This window comes from Ictidomys tridecemlineatus, chromosome 1 (assembly GCF_052094955.1).
Source record: "Ictidomys tridecemlineatus isolate mIctTri1 chromosome 1, mIctTri1.hap1, whole genome shotgun sequence".
Taxonomy (NCBI): domain Eukaryota; kingdom Metazoa; phylum Chordata; class Mammalia; order Rodentia; family Sciuridae; genus Ictidomys; species Ictidomys tridecemlineatus.
Genome location: NC_135477.1, coordinates 251,743,450 through 251,769,013, shown reverse-complemented (window position 1 = coordinate 251,769,013; position 25,564 = coordinate 251,743,450). Strand labels below are relative to the sequence as shown.

Here is a 25,564-nt window from a genome sequence, read left to right as displayed (position 1 = left end):
ATAAATTTCAAGCTGTCTTTCTAGTTTCTATAGTGGCTATATCTACATAGTTTCTATCAACCAAATTGCAGAGTATAAAAGTTATACCAAACTCTACTCTAGGATTAACCTTCAATACAAGATGATGAGATCATTACTATTGAAATCTTCATGGTACAGCTAAGGAAACTGAGGCCGAGAGTGACTGAACAATCTCCCAAGACGTTCAACTTGTAGCTCTCAAGTTGAGATTTGAGCCCAAATGTTCTGCTCCAAAATCTATGCATGGCTTAACCATCATGCTATGCTTAAATTCACCATAAATGATTTTTATTTTATTTAAATAACTTTGAATAATAATCACGTATCATTTATGTCATTATTTGCTCTTCAGATTTTTCATGTACTCAAATAACTAATATAAGCATATTTTTAAAATTTTTTTGGTTTTTTTTAATTTTTTTGGTTTTAGATGGATGCAATATCTTTATTTTATTTTAATGTGGTGCTAAGGATTGACCCAGAGCCTCAAGCACGCTAGGCGAGCACTCTACCACTGAGCCACAACCCCAGCCCTAATATAAGCCGTCTCATAAATTAGTTGATACTTAGTTCTTTTGGTAGTGCTACAAGTTCAGCCAAATGATGAGGAAACTCAGACTTTTATATACTAATTTTAAGCAAAACATACATCCAGTGCTACTGCATTTGATTTTTATTGCAAATGTTTTCAAGGAACTAAAATGCATCTTATAAATATGAACAAATCACCTTCTTTTAGAAAACAACTTTTTATTTCCAAACCTTCTTTATGAGAAATCAAATTGAGGCACAAGGTCTTGTAATTAATTTCCATTCGTGGGAAGACTGTAAAAATTAAACAGCAGCAAGTACCATGGGAAATCCAGACTCCGAATGGTATGCATAGGGTAGTGGATCCCTCCACCCAGAGCCTAAGGAACAAATCTCAAGAACAATAGCTGAGAGGCCACATAAGTCCACTGCAAGTAACACTCAGAGACAGGAGTCTGGAAACCACAGCAAGGTGGCAAATGCCAAGGCCAACCACAGAGCCACACCACACATGAGCAAGGCAACCATCTGATTGCCTGTCCGCTGATCGCCATATTACCTGTCCGCTGATCTCCATATTACCTGTCCGCTGATAGCCATATTACCTGTCCACTGATCTCCATATTACCTATCCACTGATTGACATATTACCTGTCTGCTGATTGCCATTTCCAGTTCAGGGTAACCTGCCTTGTCCAGAAGGATATTTGGGAAGAGATCTTCAATTAAACTCAAAAATAAGGGTTCATCCTCATCAATCTAAAAAAGAAAAGAAAGGAAAATCAGACTATTTGAGCACAAACATAAGAATATATAGATAAATAAAAATGCCCAACATGGCCCAAGTTATTTCTGAATTAATAATTCATGAACTATCATTACCATTCATAAATATCACCTTCATCAAAGTTGAGTAATATTTTTCTCATCTTTACCATAGTTTTCTTAAAAATTCAAAACTGAGAAAAGAAGGAAGTAGAAAGAAAATACCACCTGCATGACAACCTTTCCACAAAATACCTAGTTAGGTGGATGTGATGGTTAACATGAGTTGTCACCTTGATTGGAGTGAGAGATGCCCAAGGTTAAGAGGGTTCTGGTGTCTCAGTGAAGAGATTTCTAAAAATCAGTTGCATGTGGCTGGCAAACTGAGACAGAGATTCACCTTAAGTGTGCACCACACAGTCCAATAGTTTTTACTCATAATTAATGCCCAATAAAAATGGATTTTTATACAAGATGACAGCATGATCAAGTTTTATTTCAAAATAAATTCATGAACCATTAATTCATGAATTTCCTACTATCTCTCATTTAAAAAAATTTTTTTTTAGTTTAAATTGGGAAACGTGTACTAGAGTATGAACTATATTAGTCAGGATTCTCTAGATAAACAGAACCAACATACCTGTGTGATGGTAAAAGGGAGTATAAAAAGGAGGATAAATAGAGTATAAAATTATTACACATTTGTGAAATTTAATAAATTTTTCTACCAATCTCCATAGACTGAGGAAGGCAATAGTAGTTAAACAAGACAAAAATGATTTAAGGTATTTGGAAACTTACTTAACATGTGCATTTTTTAAAAACCCACTTTCATTTTTTAAATTCATTTTAACTTTTACACAAATGGACCATAACTTTTCATTTCTCTAGTTGTACATGATTTTGTAGAGTAACACTCTTCATGCAATCGTACCCGTACATAGAGTAATAATGTCCGTCTCATTCCACCATCTTTTGTAATAGACATTTTAAACTAGATAAGAGTCATTGCAAAAAGAACCTCTGAAAAAGTATAATTTAAAGTTATGTTCTCTAGCACTTAATCTGATAATTAGGCACTTCCAATAAATATTTCTAAAACTCATTTGTGCTTAATTAGTGTACCTGATATTTAAGCAGGTAGAACATTTCCATCTGTGAACCTTACCAATTTAGACAGATTCATGTCTCGTAGCACACGCATGACAATAGTAGATTCTGTATCTGTGGGGTTGGCTCTTTTTGCTGCCCCCAATGTCCGCAGGACTGACAGAATGTTACGCAGGCCAAAGTCATAATGGACCTGGAGAATTTGAGAGACACTGGGATTACTTTCAGTATGAAACTATCCATGGAAACTTGAATTTGACAGAAGACAAATTTACAATAATGAACGAATGTTGATTTTCCTTTTAAAACTTCACACAAAGAATAGGGCGATAAATTTCTTTATTTATATACTTTTTGAGCAAATAGCAAAAGTCCAAAAATTCTTCCCATGTATCGTCATTAGCTTAAGCCCTTAGCTGAGAACTAACAGATACAGGGAGACAGGAAAGAGGTGCTCATTTTTCTTGTGAAGTACAGATGTCCCCCTCTAACAACTTCTTAATCCCACATGGGGAAACGTAGTCGTGTCTCTAAAGCTAAGATTCAGAACCAGCATTAAACTGGACCTCGATGGTGACCATGTCACACCTCCGCCCCCGCAACACACACATGACTTTTTACTAGTAAGCAAGAAGATGGGGCAACGGAGGAGGAGGAGGAGGAGCAGCTGCACTCCAGGACTACCTGGAGGAGGAAGCAGGAAGGTAAATCAGGAAGCCGAGCCCCAGGTTTGTCCTGGGTATGTGTTTGTGAAAGCTCCATCCTGCCAAATTTCAGCATATGTAAAGGGAATCATTAAAATCCAGTTACCCAACCACTGTGGAAAACAGGGTGGTGATTCTTCCCAAAGTTGAAAAGATCCCTACCCTATGAACCAGCATCCCTCTTTGGAAGCACGTTCTCAAAGAGATATGCACACTCCAGTATTCACAGGAGCACTAGTCACAATGCCCCAGTGGTGGAAGCGACCCAATGCCCACCAGCAGATGAACGGATAAGCAAAATGTGGAATCTACACACGAGGAGATGGTGTTTAGCCACAATAAGAAAGAACTCCAAGCCACACCGTGATGAACTGTGAGGACATTGTGCGAAAGAGTCCACAAGGATTTAACCAATGCATAAGGCACTGGTCAAATCCGTGGAAACAGAGAGTACAGTGGCGGGTACCCGGGGCGGGTGGGCAGGAAGAGGAAGCTGTGGGTTGGTAGCCGTAGAGGTTCCATTTTTCAAGATGAAACGTTCTGGAGATTCTTTTCACAACGTTGGGAATATACTTTCAACCCCTGAACTGCACACTTAAGATGGTAAAGAGGGCAGATGTAATGTGATATGTTTTTACCACAATATGTTATATATATTTTTTTGCCTATGAAAAAAACAAAAAATAAAAACTACATCATCAAGGTAAGTGGAGGACTGTGCCTGGCTCAGGAGGGGTCGAGTGGAGGATGGAGCACATCAAGCCATTCAGCCTGGGTTCCTGCCTTCGAGGAATTGGCGTTCTCAGAATAACAATAAAAATAAATAAATGAACTTTCACAAAAGCAACAGTGACTTGAAAGGGCTGGTGGGTGAACTTCCTCAGGGAAAGTCGGTCATGTGGGCAGCCTTCCACAGGCAAGAACAACGCACAGAGTACGTGTTTCTTGGACAGGGGGAAAGATAAGGGTGAGGGAGTGAAGGAAGTGATATGCAGAGGCCAAGAATGTCGGTGGCAAAAAGCAAAGAGTTAGGGCCGGGCTGGCCAGGAAGTTTCACCGGCCAGGTCAGAGGCTCTGTGTGCAGCTGAGAACTCACAGCAAAGATCTGTTGAATGTAAATCGGTCCATCCTGAGAGTCTCAAAAGATTCCAGATTCAAAGAAGTTGGAGACGGAAGCCTTCGGAGGTTACCTACGAAGCTACCTATGTAACCTGAAGTTGCCTGGGTTTGAAGGCACTGTTCGTGGAGTAGCCTCGTGTTTGTCCAGTGCATACCATCCGTTAGCAAGGCGGGTTATGGTTGGGATATGGGGTCTCTCCCCAAGCTCCTGTGTTACCAGAGGTGGAAGGATTGGTCTGTGAGAGCTGTGACTGATCAGTCCACCCTCTCTTGAATGGACTCACTGGGTGGTAACTGCAGACAGAAGGGCAGGGCTGCAGGTGGTGAGTCATGGGAAGTGTGCCCTGTAAGGACGCATCTCCCCTACACCCGCCCTCCCTCTCTGTTTCCCAGCCACCATGAACCCAGCAACTGCCACACGCTTCCACTATGATGCTCTGCCTCACCCTGGACCCAGAGCAACGGAGTTGGCCCACCATGAACTAAAGCTCTGAAACCATGAGCCCTGATAAACTTTTCCTCCTCTAAGTTGTCCTCGTCAGGTATCTTGGTCATAGTGACAGAAAACTGACCAACACAATATTCTTAGTAAATTTTACTTACATGTGCAAAAAAAAAAAAAAAAATGTGGCCTAATGCCTGCCTGCATCATGCCCCTGTGTGACCTTATCACCTTGAGTCTGGCCAGGACCTGTGATTTGATTCTGACATACAGCAGGGACCACAGGCTGCATGTGACTGCGTGCCCATGACCACGTGAGCACTCACTGCGCCGGACCCCTTCCTTGCTGACTTTGAGAAAGCCAGAGCCATGTTGGGGAATCCCATCCAGAACGACCATCCTACTCCTGACCTGTAGGAACTGAAGGTGACTCAGGCCAACAGCAAGCAAGAAACACCCCCTCAGTTACAACCCCAAGGAGCAGGATTCTACCAACCACCCGGGTGAGCGTGGAGTAGATCAGTCCCCAGCTAAGCCTCAGACGAAACTGCAGCCCAGTTTGTCGGTTAGACACGGAGCCCAGGACCCAGTCACAGTGACCTTGGGCCCCCTGACACTGGGAAATAATAAATGTGTATTGTTTCAGCTACTCTTTGTGATATGATTATTACTCAGCAATAGATAACACAGGGGAACAAGTATTAGTTAAAACAGTTAATTAGTTAATGCAGATAACTAATACAATAGCTAATACTATGATTCATTTCATGCCTCTTAGCTCTGAAATTTCATGGTGCCTGATCCTGTTATTCCAAGCAATAGAGGAAACTAGCAGGAGTTCACAACAGGATTGTTAGCAACGCTTGGTCAGATACCTGAGAAGAGCTTAGAAGGCAAAAACAGAAATGTTGGGATCATATGCCTAAACACCATAACAATACAGATACCGTACAGGTGACATAGATCATAAATATTAATATCCAAGTTACGTTGGCTCTTAAGTCTGTCTGGACAGTATTTGCTTTATTTCTATTTTTATCTAAAGGAATTCTTAAATGTCCTTCACAATAAACTATGCAGATAAAATCAGTTTTCTAATGATACGCCATGTTTGGTATCAGTAAGGTACTCTGTCAACAACTCCAAACTACAATTTTGCAAAACGGGAACATTTCACTGAATAGAACAATCCAGAGAGCCTTTCGGGGGGGACCCACCTGCTTCGAAAGCTGCTCCTCGCACAGCTTGTAGAGTGTGAAAAACTTCCTGGCCAGAACAATGTTGTCAAGGAAGCCACAGCTGGCCAGCTTCACCCTTATGATGATCTGCCGGTCGGGGACCATCATGGCCACAGAGCGGAAGTTGATCTTCAAGTTTTCTGGGAGCTCCTGCCGCCCAGCATAGCCAGGATTCTGAACCGAAAACAAAACCCAAGGGTGACTGCTATGTTCCTGGGGCCATGAGCACAAAGCAGCATGACATCCGAGGACCCGTTATGGACACAAAAATCCTGGAGCGACCACCAGAGGATCATTTCCACAGCTCACCCCCTCCACCTGCACGGACCAAGCCCTGAGCTATTCTCCGGAGCTTGGTGTAAAGCCAGAGGCTTTCAACCAGGAGAGAAAGTGACAGTCCCAGCTTCCATTCATGGCAAGCAGGTCACACGTGACCACGGAGAAGAGGAAAGACCAGGCCGCTCCTGGGCAGCTTTCCCCGCGGCTCTTACCATGGTTAGAAAGAGTCCAAATTCAGGGTTCATGGTCACATTGTCTCCATCGGTAAAGATAAAAGATTTTTTACGCTCCTTTTTACACGTGAGAATAATGGAAATCTGCTGGGCTGCCACCGAGAGAACGGGCAGATCGATCCGGTTGAACTCATCGAAACAACCCCAGGATCCAGACTGGGCCAGTCCTTAGAAAGGAAATTAAATAGAAAATCCAGTTAGTGCATCATTTTGAAAATAAGGAAAAGGACATTACGCAGCTAACAAAATGAGCCAGAGATAGGTTTAATCAAAGATAAAGATGAACAAATAGGTCATACCACAAGAGGCCCAAAACAGCTCCCAATTGGGTATCATCTGCAAATACTCAACCTGCACCAATAATGGGGCATTCCCACAGGCAGGCGATAGGAACACTGGGCCCGCACCACACTGCTAAGATTCAAGAGTCTCCAAAAGAATTTTGCAAAGTTGAAAAATAACCCTTAAAATTGACACTAAAATGCACAAAGCCAGTTGCTGAAAGTTGATGAGTTTGTTGTTTGTTTACCTGGGGGCTGGTTCCCAGCCTCACACTTGCTGACCTACTCCTGAGCGACATCACCGGACTTGAAAAGTGAATCTGAAGCTACTTCACCTTCGCTGACATTTCTAATCAAGTTACCTTTAAATATCCGCCCAAGTCCTCGGAAGTCCATCTGGTCTGAGCAGTTGAAAACCACGACGTACTTCCCCAGGCACCGTCCCATGTCCTTGGTGGTTTCCGTCTTGCCTGTCCCCGCGGGCCCTGCCGGGGCTCCCCCCATGCTCATTCCCAGAGCTTGGGCCAAGGTGATGTAGCACCTGCAGGGTGGAACACTACTAGAACCCTCAGAGGCTCTGGGAGGAGAACACACACCTGAGTGGAGACAGAGGAGGGGCCTTTGCCCCTACAGAACAGCCCCCAAACCATATCCTGAAATGAACTTGTCCTCACAGATGTTAAGATGTGTCAGGGAAAATGAAGAGGAGTCTCTGGTCAGATAGGTTTTAAAACCCTTAAAAAGGTTAAGGAAGTTTCAAGAATCCCGATTTTTTTTTTAGGATCCATGATACTGCTTATTAAGGCAGTGTCCAAGTAGATTCCTCAAAAAACCAGGAATGGAATCACCATTTGACCCAACTATCCCACTCCTTGTTTTATATCCAAAAGATTTAAAATCAGCATACAACAGTGATGCAGCCACATCAACGTTTATAGCTGCTCAATCACAATAGCTAAGCTATGGATCCGACCTAGATGACCTCCAACAGATGAGTGGATAGTGGAAATATGTTATATATACACAATGGAGTATTACACAGCCATAAAGAATGACTTTATGACATTTGCCAGTAAATGGATGGCCCTGGAGACTACCATGCAAAGGGAAATAAGCCAATCCCAGCAAGCTGAAGGTAGAACGCTTTCACTGATATGAGGAGAAGAATAGATATTCAGTAGGTTAGACAAAGGGGAATAAAGGAAAGGGAGGGTGGATACGATAAGGAAAGACGGTGGAATGAATCTGTAAAAGTTTAAATTCTACCATGGAACAGAACTAGAATAAGATATATTCCAGGCTTGTACAATTATATTGAAATGATTTTTACTTTTATGTAGAACTAAAGAGAACCAATAAAAAATTTTAAAAAAAGAATTTCCAAGTAGGTAGAATTGCCAAAAGTTATTTATCGAATTTTTCTGGAAATCCATTCATATCTAAAGAACAATATTCACTTAACAGCACCAATCATCAGGGGAAGACAAATTAAAACCACTACATGGTATCACTCCAAACCCTATGAGGTTCCTACCACCAAAAAGACAAGAAATAACAGATGATGGTGAGGATGTGGAGAAAGGGAATCCTTGCACACTGCTAGTGAGACTGCAGCTCAGTGTAGCCACATGGAAAACAGCGAGGCTTACTAAAGAATTTACATATAGAACACTATATGACCCAGCAATGCCTCCTGAGAGTATGTACCTAAAGGAAATGAACTCATCACCTCATGAAGATACCTACACTCCTGTGTCCATTGAAACACTGGTCACAATAGCCATGAATGGCCCAACTCTGTCAATGGAAAATGAATTTTTAAACTGTGGTATATTTACACAATGAAATATTACTCAGCCATGAAAAAGTAGAAAATCCTGCCATTTGCCACAACAGAGATAGACCTGATGGACACTATGTAAAGTGAAGTGATCCAGATACAGAAAGGCTAGTAAATACTACATGATCTCACGTATAGGTGGAATCTAGCAAGGGCTGGGGGATGAACAGAATACACAAACAATAAAACAGTGTCTACCAGAGGCAGAGCAGGATTAGGAAATGTGGAAATGCAGGTCAGAGAACGCAAAGTTCTCAGTTATGTAAAATGAATACTATGTAAGATGAATTCTAAAGACCAGAATGTACAACTTGAGGATTGTACTCTCATTGAATACAGCATTGTGCAACAATACAACATTGTTTTCTGTTATATCTTGCTGTGCACTTCAAATACACACAATAAAATTTGTTTTTTAAAAATGAACATAGAGTAGCATTCTATGAAATGGACTGAGAACCACTGAATAGATGAATTCCCCGTGGAGCTGGTGTAGGGGATTCAAATCGCCCGTTGCTGAAGAGTCACATCTGGACGCCGCCTCTGAGCATCCACTGCATCTACCGCTCTCCCCGTCATTCTCCACAGGATTAACAGAGGAAAGATCGGGGGGTCACTAGGAGAACACCTATAAAGGAAGAGCTTTACCCTGAAAACGTGCTGTTGGATTATTTGACCCCTGGCCACGCCTGGCGTTGTCGGAGGACAGAGTCCATCCAGTGGTGCCCCTCGGTTTTCTCGTGGTCAAACTGTCAAGGATTCCCTTGAACTTGAAAATGACTTCCAAGAAAAGGAAGGGATGATCCAGCTCAGGGTGGAGACAGACAGGGAGATGCTGCCTGGAGGCCACGGGGTCTCTTAAAATCCCCAGAGCCTGGCTGAGGGATCCAGAGGACACCTGCCCTCACTGGGATTTTGCGTCTGTAATGACAATGGCAACGCCATGTTCTTCACACACAGTGTCTCGCTTAATCCCCAGAGAACCCCGCGAGGAAACTCTGTTCTTTCCCCTCCACAAACGAGGCCAGAGGCCCACAGAGACTGAGTGACCTACTTGGGGTTGGGTGGGCAGCCCGGGGCTGCAAGCCCAGCCCCCTCAGGCCTAGACATACACCCTCGACGCCGGCACTCTGCCATGTCCTACAAACCCTCTTTACGCCCGGGAACACTGGGCGTACAGATAAACCAGAGAAGTAGCCACGTCCGACGTTAGAGGAAGTCATCCCATGGTATGGCCAGCGGGCAGGCTTCCAGGAGACCCGGCTGTCGGTGAGCATCGGTCCCACTCTACCCTGGCACCCACCCTCACTACCCACCGGTGGACAGCAAGGACCGGTCAGGAAGCCCCGTGGGAGTAGCATGAGTCTCCTCCCAGGACATGCCATGGACACGTGAACTCGGTTCTCTGCTTCCATTTCTGATCTTTTCTCTTAGCTGTTTTCAACAATGTCTCCTCGGTGGCCTGTTCACGGCCCTGGTCTAGTTTCCCGCCTACCCGATAGACTACAGCGAACCCTGTGCTGTGAGGAGCAGGGCCTAGTACATGCTTGTATCCTCGACCACTTGACTCACCCTGGCTCCTTGTACTCTCTGGACTTTCTCCTAAAGAATAGCTTATGCTGGTCCAGCCATCCACTCCTACCTGGTTCCTTCTGCCCCAACGCCTAGATGTGGAATTAGAGATGTGGAATATGGCCAGGACCGGGAACAGACAGCGGCCCACCTCGTGACCTGGGGCTGATTAGCACTTGGTTTACCGGAACCTGTCATTAGTATTGAGCATCCACAGCACATGTGAACTGCAAGTCATTGTGATGCCTATTGGTCCTAAAATGCTGGACCATTTCCCATGACTACAAGGCCACGCGCACCAACAAGGCACTTCTTTGAGAAAACTTGGTTTAGTTATAGACTCTTTGAAATAGGACACACTTAAGGAGAAACAAAAAGAAACGTGGCTAAAGGATATGGGCTCAGGGATGAAGCAGCAGTCATAGCAAAAATAATAATGACTGACAGGTTACTTTGTCTCCCCAAACCCCGGATCCACAGTTTGATCTTCGGCAGGTTCAGCTATGTGAGGTCAGCTGCAGTTCAGTAATACTAAGTGGACATTTGAGATATATGGAAAAAGAGAAATGCACGCGACTTTTATTACACTATATTGATATACTTCATTTTGCCGTTATTAATCTCCTACAGTGACTAATGTGTAAGTCAAACTTTGTCATAAGCATTTATGTACAGGAAAAAGTACACACGGTGCTTGATGTTACCTGTGATTTCAGGCTTCACGGAGGGTCTTGGAACATATTCCTTCAAGAATAAGGGAGACTACCCAGCCTTACGTCTAGTGCACACAGATTCCAAGAGAAGGAAGTGAGGGCGTGGGTGCCTGGCCCGAGCCTGCACAGCAGCAGGAATAGACAGGAGAGGCCACAGACGCTGTGAGATCACGTCAGGGACAGACCCGTGCTGTCAGCTCATCTGCGCTTCTTAGTGAGCAGGTAAAATGCCTCACCCCCCCTTGATTCCCTCTGCCCTTGGTCCTGTGTGACCACAGGAGTCTTCTCCCGCGTGCAGGAGGAAGGCCGCGTTGACACCTCCGTGAGTATTTGGAGGAAGGTGCTGCGTGCTGTTACCACATCGTGGGGGCCACTGGATCCCTGAGGGGCCAGCAGGACTGTGCACTGTCACTAAGCTGCCTGGAGTCCAGGGAGCTACCACCATGGTTGGGTTTCCCAGGTGACCAGCAGCAGGCTAATGGTAAACATCAGTGCCCCCAGCACTTGGCTTTAGAGAGGATTCTCTTTAGTGAGGAAAGAGAGGATTCTCTTTCTGTAAACAGGCAGCGGGTCTTAAGACGCTCCCCAGTGGCCAGCCACAAGGACGCCTCTCTTCTCACATAACTGAGTGAGTTTAAGGAGAATCAACAAGCGAGTATTTTGGGGGAATCAGGATGGAATAAACTTTAGAACTGTCTCTACCTTATATAATTATACATACTTGCTTTGCTTTTCACGTTCTCAAGTTTTAAGACCTGAAAGATCCAAGTTTTCAGGAGGATTAAAAACTAAGCAGCTCAGCATTTTGAGAAAAAACAGATTTTCCTCTTAGTTTCCACTTTCCATTCTTCTGAATAACTTACATGCTTCACCATAAAGATGCAAATTTAGAAGTGATCGATTCTTTCAGAGAACACTTATTTAGAACCCAAAGATCCAAGGAGTTTTGGGTCCAGCAACAGGAGGGTACCCTAGTCACAGATTTCAGGAATTAGGATATGGACACCTTTCGGGACCACAATTCTGACCGTCTCATTTCCCCACCACTGTGATAAAATAGAATGGTCACTTACAGAAGAGAAGAAGGTGACAAGAAAGTGGGTTTTGGTGGGACGACCAAACATGCTAAAGTCAAATGCCCTGCCCGTCACGGAGGCAGGGGGATGCCTGTGTCTGGAGTTCAGGGAGAACCCTGGCTGGATGCAGAGATGGAGGCCAACATCTAGATGGCATTTAAAGCCAGGCGACATCATCTATGGAGTGGGCGTAGGTGGGGAGAGGTCCAGGAGAGGACGGGGACCCAGAAGGAGCAGGTAGGAAGAGACATCCAGACCAGGAGGAGGAGCCAGGGGAGGGTGGAGAAAGTGCTTCCAGAGGAGAGAGACAGCTGGGCAGCCGTTAGCGCCGAGCCAAGAAGGCGAGATCCAGACATGACCACCGCGTTGGGTGACCTGAAGGTGTGGGTGATTCGCAAGAGCTGTGTTAGCCAAGTGGTGGTGGAAAGTGAGAGAACAGGATCATGGTCCCCAAAGACGTCCATGCTCTCATCCCTGGATCCTGTAAACACGTCCCCTTATGTGGCTAAAGGGACTTTGCAGATGTCATCAATGTCAGGACTCTGAGGAGGGGAGATGATCCTGGATTACCCAGTGGCCTCTACTCTCATGAGCCCTTTAAAAATGGATGCAGAAGAGCAGGTCACAGCCCTGGGATGGATGGAGAGGAGAACGGAAGCATGAAGGTACCTGGCTTTGAAGACGGAGGAAGGACGTCAAGGAATGTGGCTCTTAGAACTTGATGACCCTCTGCTAACAGTAAGAACATGGGGATCTAGTCCTACAACCACCAAAAAAGGAGTTCAACTAAGAACCTGGAAGAGCAGGACACTGTCCTCCCAGAATCCCCAGGAAGAACACAGCCCTGCTGATATCCAAATGCAGCCCCATGACACTGCATCAGAATCCTGGTGTGAGGATGTGTACACATAATGCACGTGTGTTGCTCCAGCTGACAAACTTAAGGGGTTGGGACTGTAGCAAAAGAAAGTCAACACCAGGAGCCCGAGTGCAGTCACTTCAGGCAACTAGGAGGAGGGAAATCGAGCTTTGGAGGGGTTTTGTTGGTGCACAGAAACGGTAAAGAATTTGGGGCCATGCAGAATGGTTTTCTTTATAGGAGCAACTGCAGCATATGTGTGTTGATGAGTGGACCCTGAAGACACTGCAGAGAGGAGACCCTGGTGTCAGTGAAGGTGCTGCTGACTCCGAAGGGCAGCACAGAGGACCCATCCAGGGAACCAGGAGAGAAAGCAACAGCTCAGGACAGGTGCCTGCTGGAGTGTGCACGGTAAGGCTGTGGGACACAAGCAGAGATGCCTTTTTGGTGGTTGGGGGGGCATTACTATTCTCATTACACATATATATCACAATTTTTCATATCTCTGTTTGTATATAAAGTAGATTGACCCCAGTACATGTACTTTGGATAATGACATCCATCACATTCCCCATCCTTGCTAGCCCCCTGCCCCTTCCCTTTCCCTCCCTCCCCTCTTCCCTATCTAGAAGTCATCTATTCCTCCCATGCCGAGCTGTCTTCTCAACAAAACAGCAAACAAGGCCTTCAGAGGAAAGAGAGGAAAGGAAGGAAGAGGTGGGACATGAAAAAGAGGAGGTAGGAGCTAACTGCTAAGTGGCTCAAGGTAAGTTCCTACTGGAGAGTGCTTCACATTTTTGAATTAATATTTTTTTACTAGACCAATTATAATTGTCTACATTTATGGTATATAATGTGACACTTTGTTATAGATGTTATGGTTGAACCATTTGTTATGGTTTAGATGTGAGGTGTGCCCCAAAAGTTCATGTGTGACACAAGGCAAGAAGGTTTGGAGGTGAGATGGTTGGGTTAGGAGAGCCTTGACGCAGTCAGTGAGTTGATCACCCGGTGGGATTCACTGAGTCGTAACTGAGGGCTGTGGGGTGAGGCTGGAGGAGGTGGGGCATTGGGGTGAGCCTTTGGGGTTTATATTTGGTGAGCTGAGCTTAGTCTCTCTCTGCTTCCTGGTGTCATTCCTGAGCTGCTTCCCTCCCCCCAACCCTCCGCCACGGTGTCCTGCCTCATCTCAAGCCCTGAGAAATGGAGGGGGCTGTCTATGGACTGGACTTCTGAAACTGTGAGCCCCAAAAGTTTCCTCCTTAAGATTGTTCTTGTCAGGTCTTTGGGTCACAGCAGTGAAACAGCTGACTAAGACACATACAACATGGGAAGACTAAAGCCAGTCAGATGGCCACAATAAGTACTGAGTTCATCTCTTAACAGAGAAGATGCAACGTGGTGGATGTCAGGGAATTCACACTAGATGAATACTAGTGCCAGAAGGGCCGCAGGAGCCAGCCTCGTTCCTCTTCCTGATAGGGAGACCGAGTCAGGGAGGCCGCAGTGGAGGCTCCAGCCAACAGCACCAGCCAAGGACCCATGCAGGGCAGCACCGACAACATCCCACGCCCGGCTGGTGCCCTCCCCACCTCTTTCGTTTGTGCTGATCCGTCATTTCTTTCCTGCTAACCAATCATCTTAACTGCCTCTCTGGGAGGACAACAGGTCCCACCACTACTAACTGAGCCTTCAAGGCCTGCTGGGATTTGCACGGGCGACACACAGCCAGAATTCCCTTTCTTGCCCAATCGTCCACAGGGACTTTACACGTTGGCTCCACAAGACTGAAGGCAAGGGAATCAGGTCTCTTTCAGCCACAACCTGAATCCCATGTGAAGACACAGGTGTAAAGCTAGACCTGCTGAGCCTCAAGGGCTTTGGTGGGAAAGATTCTACAAACCCTAAAGAGGCATGAAGCCAGTGTCCCTGGAGCAACCTGGGTCGGGGGAGAGGAGGCCGCAGAATCCCAGGATTCACCTGTCCGTGAGAGGAGTTATGACAAGCCTGTCAGTGCAGCCTAAAAATTCATTCTGATAGACGAAAGCCACGTCGGTGATGTGAATCATCATCTTGTCAGTATCTTCATTGAAATAAAATCTGCACTGTTTCAGCCACTCGAAGTCCGTGGGGCTCTTGACGTGCGTGTGACACTGAAATTCAAAAGGTGTATGTCAAAACCGAGATGAGGATCACTAATTAAACATACGCATCGGCATTTATGTAGAACATCAAGTAAAAGAAATGGAACTCGCAGACGACCCAAGTAGCTCAAAGCCATGGACGACGTCATCACCCAACCCACTCATTTATTCATCAAAAAATAAAAACTCAGAAGACATGAGAATAGGAAACTCAACCCCTAATCATGCCTCTCTGATTTAAATGACAGTACATGGTTTAATAATAAGATTCATTTCTTAAATTTCACTCTTAATTTTCCAAGACCATAGTCCAACCATGAATTATAATCTGTGAAAAACATGTAATGGCATACAAAGGCAGAGCTAAACAATCTCATTAGGAAAAAGGCATTTCTTAAGATTATGTCAAAGTACATTGAGAGTTTTTTGTTTTTAATCCATTAATTACTTTTCCTAGGAATTTGCAGCAGGCAAAATTTTCTAACATCTAAATGACAAGTTATTGCCCGGCAAAGCTTTTGTCTGGATTTTTCAACCAAAATTTTAAGCCACTTTAATCGTTTTTCTTTGACAAATAAGAAATCAAAAATTATCCCTGAGCCCTTTATTTCTCAGCGAGGCAAACAGTGCGCTTAACTATTAGGAGAGGAGATTAGCACAAAATAGCTTGAATGTGCTGCCTTTTATTTCCATTCCATCAGGACCAATCTTTCATAATCTTTTTTACATAATGGGGTTGAGACACAATTCAGAAAATGATTATGAAAGTAAGAGAGAGCTTCTTGCCTCTTATCTAATGTTGTATTTTATGGTAGAGGACAAATTTCTCTTTTTTTTCACATTTCCCATTTTTAATAGCCACTGAATTCTCCTTCTCCATCCTGTTTTCTTTTTAAAGACAAAAATCTGCATGACACCTGAATGTCACAGGCTGTGTTAGGAAAGACCACGTTGCCGTCTATGACATAAAAGGCACCAAAACTTGTTAAGTAAGGATGTGATCTATCAGAAGCCCTAAAAGAAGCCCTCAAAAGCTCTACTAGCAATATTAGTCATAATTTCTGCAGCAAGAAACTAGTGATCTTCAGTCAGTAACTAAAAGGAACACAAGACCAATAAAGATTTTCAGGATGCATTTAAAATAATCATATGAAGAATTTGAAAAGAAAGTCTAGTTGCCTCAATAACAGTAGAGATCATGAGAGGATGATGGAAATTTCAGTTTAAGGTAGAAGAGAAAGTCTGATAAGCAAGGTCTGATCAAGAAGATGACGCCTGAATCAAACATTTTCCTTCAGTTCAATCTAATTCCAGCAACTAAACACAAGCGTGTCTACTGCTTGCTTTCTTGTGTACGCCACAGCAGTTATGAAGAATTTACCAGGTCATCAAAGATGTCTCTCTGGTGCACATGAATAGTAATCAAAGTCTCATATTTCACTCGCTCCATGGGACTCAGATCCTTCGTAGTGATGTCTATCAGTGTGTTTAGCAGCTCCAGGAAGGACTGATTAGTTTTCTGCATGATTTTTTTATCAAACTTGGCATTTCTAAGGGCTTCTTCTGAATCCCGTGTCCATATCATTTGAATTCCTAATAATCCAACCTTATAGAAATAAAGAAGGCATATATGAGCGTATATGGCATATTTACATATTTAGATATTAATTGCAGCATGATGAATGATTGTGATTATCATACAAATGTAAAGCTTTGATTACATCAAATCGACCCTTTGTTTCAAAACCCATGGAAACGCTGTTTACATAATTTACTGGTAACTAAGTATGTATAGCACCATCATGTCTATCATTTTCTTCTTACAATTTTAAGCCAATTATGATTAAATCACATTTCTTCCTAGATAGATTTTAAGTTGCTTGCAGGTAAAGAATATGTCTTAAATTTGCTTCATCCAAACTAGCACAGTGTTTACACATAGTAGATGCTTATTAAATCTTTTTTTATTTTATTGGTTCTTTTTAGTTATATATAACAGCAGAATCCATTTTTATACAATTATACAAGCATGGAATATATCTTATTTTAATTAGAGTCCTATTCTTATAGATATAGGTGGTGGTGGGATTCACTGTGTTGTTTTTATACTCATGAACTCTTTATTGACTAAGAAAACATTGTTTCCTGTATATATATATATATATATATATATATATATATTTTTTTTTTTTTTTTTTTTTTGGTGGCAGGGAGGTACCAAGGAATGAATTAAGGGGCACTCAACCACTGAGCCACATCCCCAGCCCTATTTTGTATTTTATTTAGAAACAGGTTCTCACTGAGTTGCTTAATGCCTCACCATTGCTGAGGCTGGCTTTGAACTCTTGATCCTCCTGTCTCAGCCTCTGGAGCCACTGGGATTATAGGTATGGGCCTCCACACCCAGCTTGTTTCCTGCATTTAAATGCTGAAATGTATTTTTCATTTTTCTAGCTGAGTGCCCACTAAGTATATTGTTATGATTTATATACATTGTTACATGTTGAGGTTCAGCAGGGAAAGATAAAACTCTTTTTTTAAGTTAAAGTAAGTCCAGTATCTCTACAACCAAAATACATATTTAAGTCTGTACCTTCTATGTGGCCAAATCGTCTGCAGTGAAAAATCTTTAAGCTTATCTAGACTTAATAAATCTTTATGAAAATTTAATATTGGTTCAGTGTTATGCTTTGGTGAGGCTTACAATAACCAATAGCCGGGATTTAAGATGACTATTTTGTTAAAAGAGAAAAGAAAAAAAAAAAAAGGCTTTCCAATTTCAAAACACTGACCTGAGCAGGGAAGGAAGAAAGAAATTCAATCAGTTGGAACCCTGCTTCTTGGATATTTGCAGCTGCCTGGCGAATCACAAGGTGTAATGAAGACTGTGATTCCTCCAGGAGAGAATTGAGCCACACCTCCACGTTGCCCTCGGCCATCACGGGTCTGTGCAACTCGATGGTCTCCCCCTCCCGGGAGGAGATGGACAGAATCCGATCATACACCTATGTTAGAAGAGAAAAGAGACTGTTATTTTAATTTAAAAAAAAATGAGAGATAATTTTTTTCCTTTTCTTTCATTCCCTGTCATGTTTTCCTTCCCATAGAAAGTTAAGCTACAGATTATAAAAAAATAAGACAAAACATGATATGAAGTCTTTTTCAAAACAATAAAAGTAGTTCACCATGAAATCTAAAGAGGAGCCCTCAATTGATTCCAAATAGCTAATCCTCTAAGGGAGTAAGCTTATTTTCTAAAAGAAATATTTAATACAAATGTGGTGGTGAAAAGATTTCTGACTTCCCCAAATGAAACAGGGCCTGGAATTCCACCCTGTAAGAGTCTCAAGTTGACATCAGAAGTGACCCGGTCAACAGGATCAATGGCAGAAAGTAATTACAAAGTGATTCCAATTCTGGGCCAAACACAATGTTCTTTACTGGGACTTGTTGTCACATAACGGTTTCTAATCAACCCCAGCTCCTCTGAGGTCTTGCACTTCAGTTTCCATGAAGCATAATGAGAAGAACAGAGCATTTGGAGTTCCAAGACACAGGTTCCAATGGTCTTCTTCCATCCTCTGAACATGCAATGCTGGAGAACAACACTGACACTAAGAAAATCACACTGGTGCCGGGGGCTCCAAAGGCTGAAGCAGGAGGATCACAAGTTCAGAGCTAGCCTCAACAACTTAGCAAGGCCCTAAGCAACTTAGCAAGGCCCTGTCTTAAAATTTAAGAAAAAAATTAAAGGGGATGTGGCTCACTAATAAAACGCCTCTGGGTTCAAAGCCAGTAAGGGAAGGTGGAATCCTACTTCACTCAGAACCATATAAAAAAAATAAGTGAATAAATAAATAAGGGTATTGTGTCCATCTACCACTTAAAAAATTAAAATATAAAGAACATCTATTTGCACTCAGATTTAGGGATGTACTAACGAAGTCCTCTTCACTTGTAGACAGCAATGATGCTTCAGGTATCTAATGAATCCTAAGATTCTGATTCCTCATTTACATGGACCCTTTCTGGATTTCTGAATATAATTCTGTATTTGTAATGTTATAATATTTAGAACCCATAAAACCAGGATCTGCCCTGGTTGTAGAATCTTTATGGAAGGAACAAGAAAAAAACAAAAGAAATGCAATGTTAAGAAACAAGAGCTATGAACAGAGGTTAAGGAACTGTGGGCTTTTAATCAACCAATGAGGAAGCCTAAATCATCTGCAATCTACAGCTGGAGACAGTGAGAAATTCTAGGGCTGTAGCAGCAAGACTTAAGCAAAACATCAAGAAGTTCTGACTAATCAGCTCCCTTTCATCGTGCACACTCGTGGCCAACAGGAAGCACTGGTCTTGACCATCCGTGTCCATCCTGCTTTCCCTCCCCTCTGCCTCTCCTGTCGGGCTTTTCCACCCCTGCTGCTCTCCTTCCACCTCCCACACTGCAGTGCAACACAGCTCAGGTCACTGCCCCACTTAGAAGCTTCCCGTGGCTTTCTGTCACACTGGGATGAATTGGAATTCCACAGGCCCTTGGACTTTGGAATCTAGCCTGTTCCTCTTTCTTCCTGTGCCCCTCGCTCCCTCTTCTGGGTGGAAGTGTATGCCCAAAAGGTTGAAGTTGCAAGTCTCAGTACCGGTGAATCGGGCATTGTTTAAAAAGAGTCTCTGCAGGTGTAGTTAAGAGGAACACCCAGAAAGACTAACTGAAATCAAAAGCAGACATTGAGGCGATAAAGTGTTGTCTACAATTAAAAACAAACAAACAACAACAACAACAACAAAACCACCAAGGGCTGCTGACCACCACGAGAAATCACGTTAGAGACGTGGAAAACCTCTCCTTCAGAACTTCCAGCAGGACCCAGCACTGCCAACATCTTACCTCTGACTTTCCCCTCCAGAACAGAAAGCACATTTCTGCTGTCCCAAGCCATGGAGGCCTAATCCACCCCCACAGCCCAGCGCTCTGACATCCTGGGCTACGCACACCTCCAGGTCCTCGCCAGGTGCCCTTCCTCCTGACCACACCAGGCTTCTCTTCTTCACCTTCCTGGCTACCTTCCACTCACCTTCAGAAACCAGTCCAAGTGGATATTCTCCTGAAGGACACCTTCCCTGACACCCCATGCACCCAGTTAGGGCTCCCTGATGGGTATGCCTCTGCTCCTTGTGCTTAATAAAAGCACGATACTAATAATGGAAGTCCAAAACCACCGACAATTTAATTGTCAAATTTCTCTTCAGTGTTGCATTGCATAAAAACCATTTTAGTGTTGATTACGGTTCATTTTTCCTTAGAATCCCAGGAACAGCCTCACATCTGGGGCACAGCGAGGGACTGACCGCAGTGACTGACTTTTAATTGCTGACTGTGAAGTAACTCCACCACGGCGCTCACTGCGCTCTGTAGGCTCAGTGTGTTACTCTCTGTCGGCTCCAGCCAGAGCACAAGTTCCAGGGGTGAGTATATTCCCATAGTTAAGGACGACATCTGTTAGTTATGCCATAAATTAAATTAAGTGCTAAGATGAATAGAGGAATGCTACTAAGGATTTATATGAAACACCAGAGGACTGACTAAATGTCAAAAGGGAAGGTCCCTTTCCTAGAGAATTTTAGGTGGAAGGATAGATTAGAAGGATAGATTAGGACACTTCTGGCAGCAGTGTCCCTCAAGGTGAATGACCTCTTTGGTCATACAATTCCATGATTCTACAAACACATTAGGAGTGTAAAAAAAAAAAACAAAAAGTTTTAAGAAAGCATATCAAAACTTTCTGAAGCCTGACTAAAATAATCAAATCCCTACAACAATTCTGCTCAGTCAAAGCACTTTATTATGAGCCATTAGTGTCTCTGTCTTGTTGGCTCTCTAGATAGTTAACTTGCCATGTAAAATTCTGAGCGCTGCACACACTGCTTTCCAGGTCATATCAAACTATTATTTTTCTTTCTAGTCTGCACCTTGGATATGAAGAAGCCACACACTGTTCTGAAGGTAATTTTGGCCCCAAAGTTTCTTTTTAATCACCGGGCAGGAATAAATGGACCATCCTTTGTAAACACAGCATCAGAGAGCTGCTTAAGACGGAGAGTCGATACGCTAAGTTTGGTCATTGTTGACCAACAATTTGAAGTTAGGCAAACCTTCTCATGGAACTTGACCGTTTTGATGTTGTCAAATACATTCAGCAAGTGGGCTTGGATAGTGTGGGAATCCGAGGCCTGCCCCAGGATCTCCAGAAGAGCAGGATCCGACACGAAGAAGAATCGAGGAAAGCAGAGGCGTTTTTTCTCCAAGTATCTAAGCAAGGAGCGAAAAGGTAGACTTCTGTGAACACACAAAGCTGATCTTTTCTTAGGAACAAATTAATGAGATGGATGGAAGGGAAGAAAGATCGTACGACCATCTGATTTTCCCTTGTGACTTGATGTCTGGCTTGTGCCTTTGGGATTTGTCAAACAGCATCCCACATTCTGATAAGGAGACATTTTTTTTCACAGTTGGTGGCAGAATTTCTTTATCTTTCGCAAACCTAAGGCATACATTTTGCTTGGTCTGAAAGATCCTGTGCTTCCTTTGTAGAAAACAGGATAAAATACACAAAAGAGAGTTTGGGGTTTTGCTTTTTGGTTTTGTTGTGTCTCCAAGCACAGCAAAAAAAAAAAAAAAAAAAAAAAAAAAAAACTCCATGCCACCTGAAGTCTGCATGTCTTAGAAGTGTATCTTAAAAGAGAATCCAATAGCCCTCCGTCAGAGCAGAAGCACATCTAGCTGTGGGTGAACTTCTGAAGGGGTGCCTGCCTCTGGGAGCCAAGGGAGTGCAGGGGAACACCCCCCCCCCCATCCACACACTTTCCCCTGCACCGCAGTTTCTATGTTCACTTTATGATATGGTGATTCCTCATGCTATGGATATATTCATTCTACCATTTTCTTATCTATTGCTCTCATTTTCTAGCATATTTTGTTCTGATTATTGTAGCTTCTTTTTTATGGTTTGGCATTTTTACTTTTTCAATTGTTTATTATGGCTTTTGGCCTTGTTTGGGGTTGGCTAGCCTGGTTTTTTTGAGACAGGGTCTCACACTTGCCACAGCTGGCCTCTGATCTTAAGATCTCATGAGAGCCACCTGCCTCCATCTCCCTAGCAGCTGGGACTGCAGGCATGCACGACCGCAGCAGACATGATTGTGGTTTTAATTGGATGGCGAGTCTTTGGAACAAGAATGCAGAAACTCGAAAGAGTGAACCACCTCCTGATTTTTAAGAAAAACAAGGAGGAATATGGGGGAAGCCATTCTGGCACATGATTGGGCACCTCCCTGATTGGGTGTGAGGCATTCCAGCTAATCTGTGTCAGAACTAATCCCCACCCTCTCTAGGTGCGAGAGCCCATCTGTGTGAGGGTGTGACTGACCATTGACCCTGAGACCAATCACTGACCCTGACCTTGGAATGCTGTCTCCCTTGACCTTCATTGGATGGAATTTTCCCCTGAATTTCTTGTTCCCCAATAAAAGGCCACTCTCTGGCGTGCCCTGCCTCTCTCTCCTGCTAGTCCTGAGTAAGCCTCGCTGCCCCACCGGGTGGCTCGAGGCAGGAGCCAGAGGGAGGGCCGTCTCAGACCTGGTCAAAGAAAAAGGTAAATTGAGTTTGTGTGTTTATTTTGATCTCACTAGTTAACTTCTATGCTTCGACCCTCTTGTATGAAGCTAGCGTGCTGGTCGCGCAGTGGAATAAGTTTCTTTTTGAAACTTTACTGGTCTGTTTTAAACTTTGAGATTTTTGAAAACTTTCTACTCTTCCTTGTCATCTGTATTATTTATTTCCTGTGTAAAATTATGAGAAAACATCCCCATATCATAGCAGCAGAATTCTCTTCCCAGGAAAACAGAGCTTGTGGTAGCAGATCCCAGGGATCAGAAACCAGAGCGTGGTGGCCGTCTCAAGGACACATGTGAGGAACCCCAGAGTTGTCAGGCGACCCCTGGACGTGTTCTGCTGAGTGGAGGTGCAGGCCATGCAAGAGCCAAATTCTTCAAGACACAAGTGAGGTTATTTTTCACAAAGAGGCAAAAAAAAAATAAAAAAGGAAGGAGAAACTCACAATAAGTGAGGATTTGGGGAAGAAGTGGACATGTCTTGGGTGAGATAATGGGCAAGGCTTGGTGTGTGGGTTGTAATCGTCCTCCCTGACTCTGACCAGGATGCTCCGTAAAATGTGAATTACAAGCTGCTGTGTGGCAACTGGATCCATTTATTCTGGGTGTGTGCAAAAGTGTAAAGTCTCATGGGGTGGGGGGATGGGGGTAGGATGAAAACAGGCCGCCCAGCATCTGCCCTTACACATCTCATTTTCTTAGTCTTACTCTTCTATAATGTTTAATTTTTTTTTTTTTTTTGGTTTTCTAATTTTCCTTCACTTGAAACTGTTCATTTTATTATTTAATACACCAATTTTTCTCATTCGTCTAGCTTGAATTTTTATTCTTAGTAACTTCCCTACTGATTCGTATTCCTAGTCTGATTCTGGTGAGAAATCAGCTAATGTTTTCTCTCTGGTTAGACCAGGCTGGAGAAGCCTCATGGAGTAGGTCAATCCAGCTTCTGTGATGGGGTGGGCAAGGCGACGTCCTCATGGACTCATACCTGCCCTCCCAAACTATGATCTGATTGGAATGGAGACTCTTCCTGTCCATGCCAATCATTGATAGCTTGGGTGGGTGTTCCTTTTGTGTAAATAGGAGTACTCAAGGGTTTATACTAGGCATTTTGGCATGCAACCTTACCTTGGTAACTGTCAAAAGACAAAAAAAACTTAATAAACAAATTGTGAATAACTTTAGACTTTATCTTCTGAAGAGGTTTAAAAAATGCCAAAATGTCAATCATTTGAAAACAAAAATTCTTTTTGTCAAATATCCTTCAATGTTTGTTTGATTGATCTGACAATTTTATAAAGCAAATCAAGCCATTAATACCTGAGAGTCCATTTTTCTAAAAGTGCTTTTGGAAGATTCACTTGCAATTTTTTTTAAAAGCACATAGTTAAAAGGTGATTTCCTAGCACTGGCACAGGCTGTGATGATGGTGTTTAATAAAGCTGCGTAGGTCAGTCCCCCAAAGGAAAGGATTTCTGGGCATATTCTACAGCATACTGCTTTGGAACACCCACAACTTAAATTAGAGGGAACTTACAAACATTTGCTGAAGAAAATTTCTGCCCCACCTCAAGCTCTTACTGACTACTCCCAAGGTAGTGGAGTAGACATTTGTTTAGGCATGGTCTTATTTTGACCCTTCAATTTTCCTAAATGGATACCAACTGAGCAAACCATTGTCATATATGGATTTGTTCTTAACCAGCAGTATGGCTCAACTATCCACTGGATTCTTGCCAGGGCTTAAATCTCTCACATTTTACAATATCCAATGCCTTCCATCAAAAAAATTGAAATTCACAAAGGATTTGTTGTAGTCTATGCAGTCATCCCATCCTATTTCCTGGGCTCAAGCTATTCCACTTGAATGACTCATGTTTGACCCACACTGGGATAAAAATGTAGGTGAGGATTCTGCTTATGGATCCTTTTTAAGACATACACACACACACACACACACACACACACACACACACACACACACTGCCTCCAAGGTATCAACTCAAGGACAAAAGTAATAAATGTTTTCCTGAGCAACTAGTATCTTTTATGTAATGGAACCTATTGGTGTTGTACCTAATCGTATGTCACCTTTTGCTTTCATCTTTAGGAAGAACTTTTGGTCTCTGAATCTGAGGTCAATTTTCAGGGTTTTTGCATCAGTTTTATCATCTTAGTTTATAAACCCTTCTTTTCCTTGGACCTAAACTATCTTATTACTTTATCATTTTTTAGTAACCAACTCAAAACATCTTCTGGTTAGCCAAGAATAAATAATATGTATTACTTTCATGTTATCATATAGTATTTCTTCCATTTTTAGCTTAGTCACTTTTTTGTTCAAGTTGGTAAATTTCTCTATTTGCTTCACAGAGATCCTTCCACGGTGCCACTCAAAGTCCAGTATTTTAACCATCACCTATGTCTATGAGAGCACCTGCCTTAGGTAATCTGGGCTCCCCAGTGCATAGGACAAGCTGGTTAGCCTGTGAGGACCCCATTACAGGTAATGAGGACATTAGGACATACACATGGGAAAAGATCATCTCTCTCCCAGAGTTAGCCAAGGAGACCTCATTATTCAAGACCTCATTATTAAATGCTGAGACTGAGTGTCTGCCATGAGCATCAAGGTACCCTTAGATTACTATTTAACATGGTTATACTCAAATGTTCTATTTCTATTAACCAAGAACAATAAAATAGAGAAACTTTATGACTCTTACAATTCACCAAGCCTACACATGTGTGCATGGGTACATTGATAGATATTACGTTAGACATCGTCTTACTTGGACACTTCAACTTTCACAAAAGGATCCCAACTCAACATCTTATTTCTCTATAATCCTGACTGCTTATATACTCATACTATTTCGTATAATAAGTATAATGAAATATTTTAGCTGTACAGACATTTCTACAGAAGAAAATCAGAAAAAAATAGGTATATTCATTTA

The 25,564-nt window shown here is 43.0% G+C and overlaps 1 protein-coding gene across 2 annotated transcripts in view; it reads right to left on the bottom strand.

Moving 5' to 3' along the window:
• The window catches only part of Dnah5 (dynein axonemal heavy chain 5), a 279,864-nt gene that overhangs the window by 122,958 nt on the left and 131,342 nt on the right, over positions 1-25,564 (bottom strand). For both annotated transcript variants that reach the window (XM_078018064.1, XM_078018069.1), the window contains exons 32-40: positions 21,087-21,243; positions 17,723-17,935; positions 16,312-16,536; positions 14,767-14,939; positions 7,089-7,267; positions 6,425-6,612; positions 5,913-6,107; positions 2,489-2,623; positions 1,204-1,311 (exon numbers count right to left, since the gene is read on the bottom strand). In XM_078018064.1, coding sequence (XP_077874190.1) covers positions 1,204-1,311; positions 2,489-2,623; positions 5,913-6,107; positions 6,425-6,612; positions 7,089-7,267; positions 14,767-14,939; positions 16,312-16,536; positions 17,723-17,935; positions 21,087-21,243 — 1,573 coding nt within the window. The remainder of the gene's footprint in view (positions 1-1,203; positions 1,312-2,488; positions 2,624-5,912; positions 6,108-6,424; positions 6,613-7,088; positions 7,268-14,766; positions 14,940-16,311; positions 16,537-17,722; positions 17,936-21,086; positions 21,244-25,564) is intronic.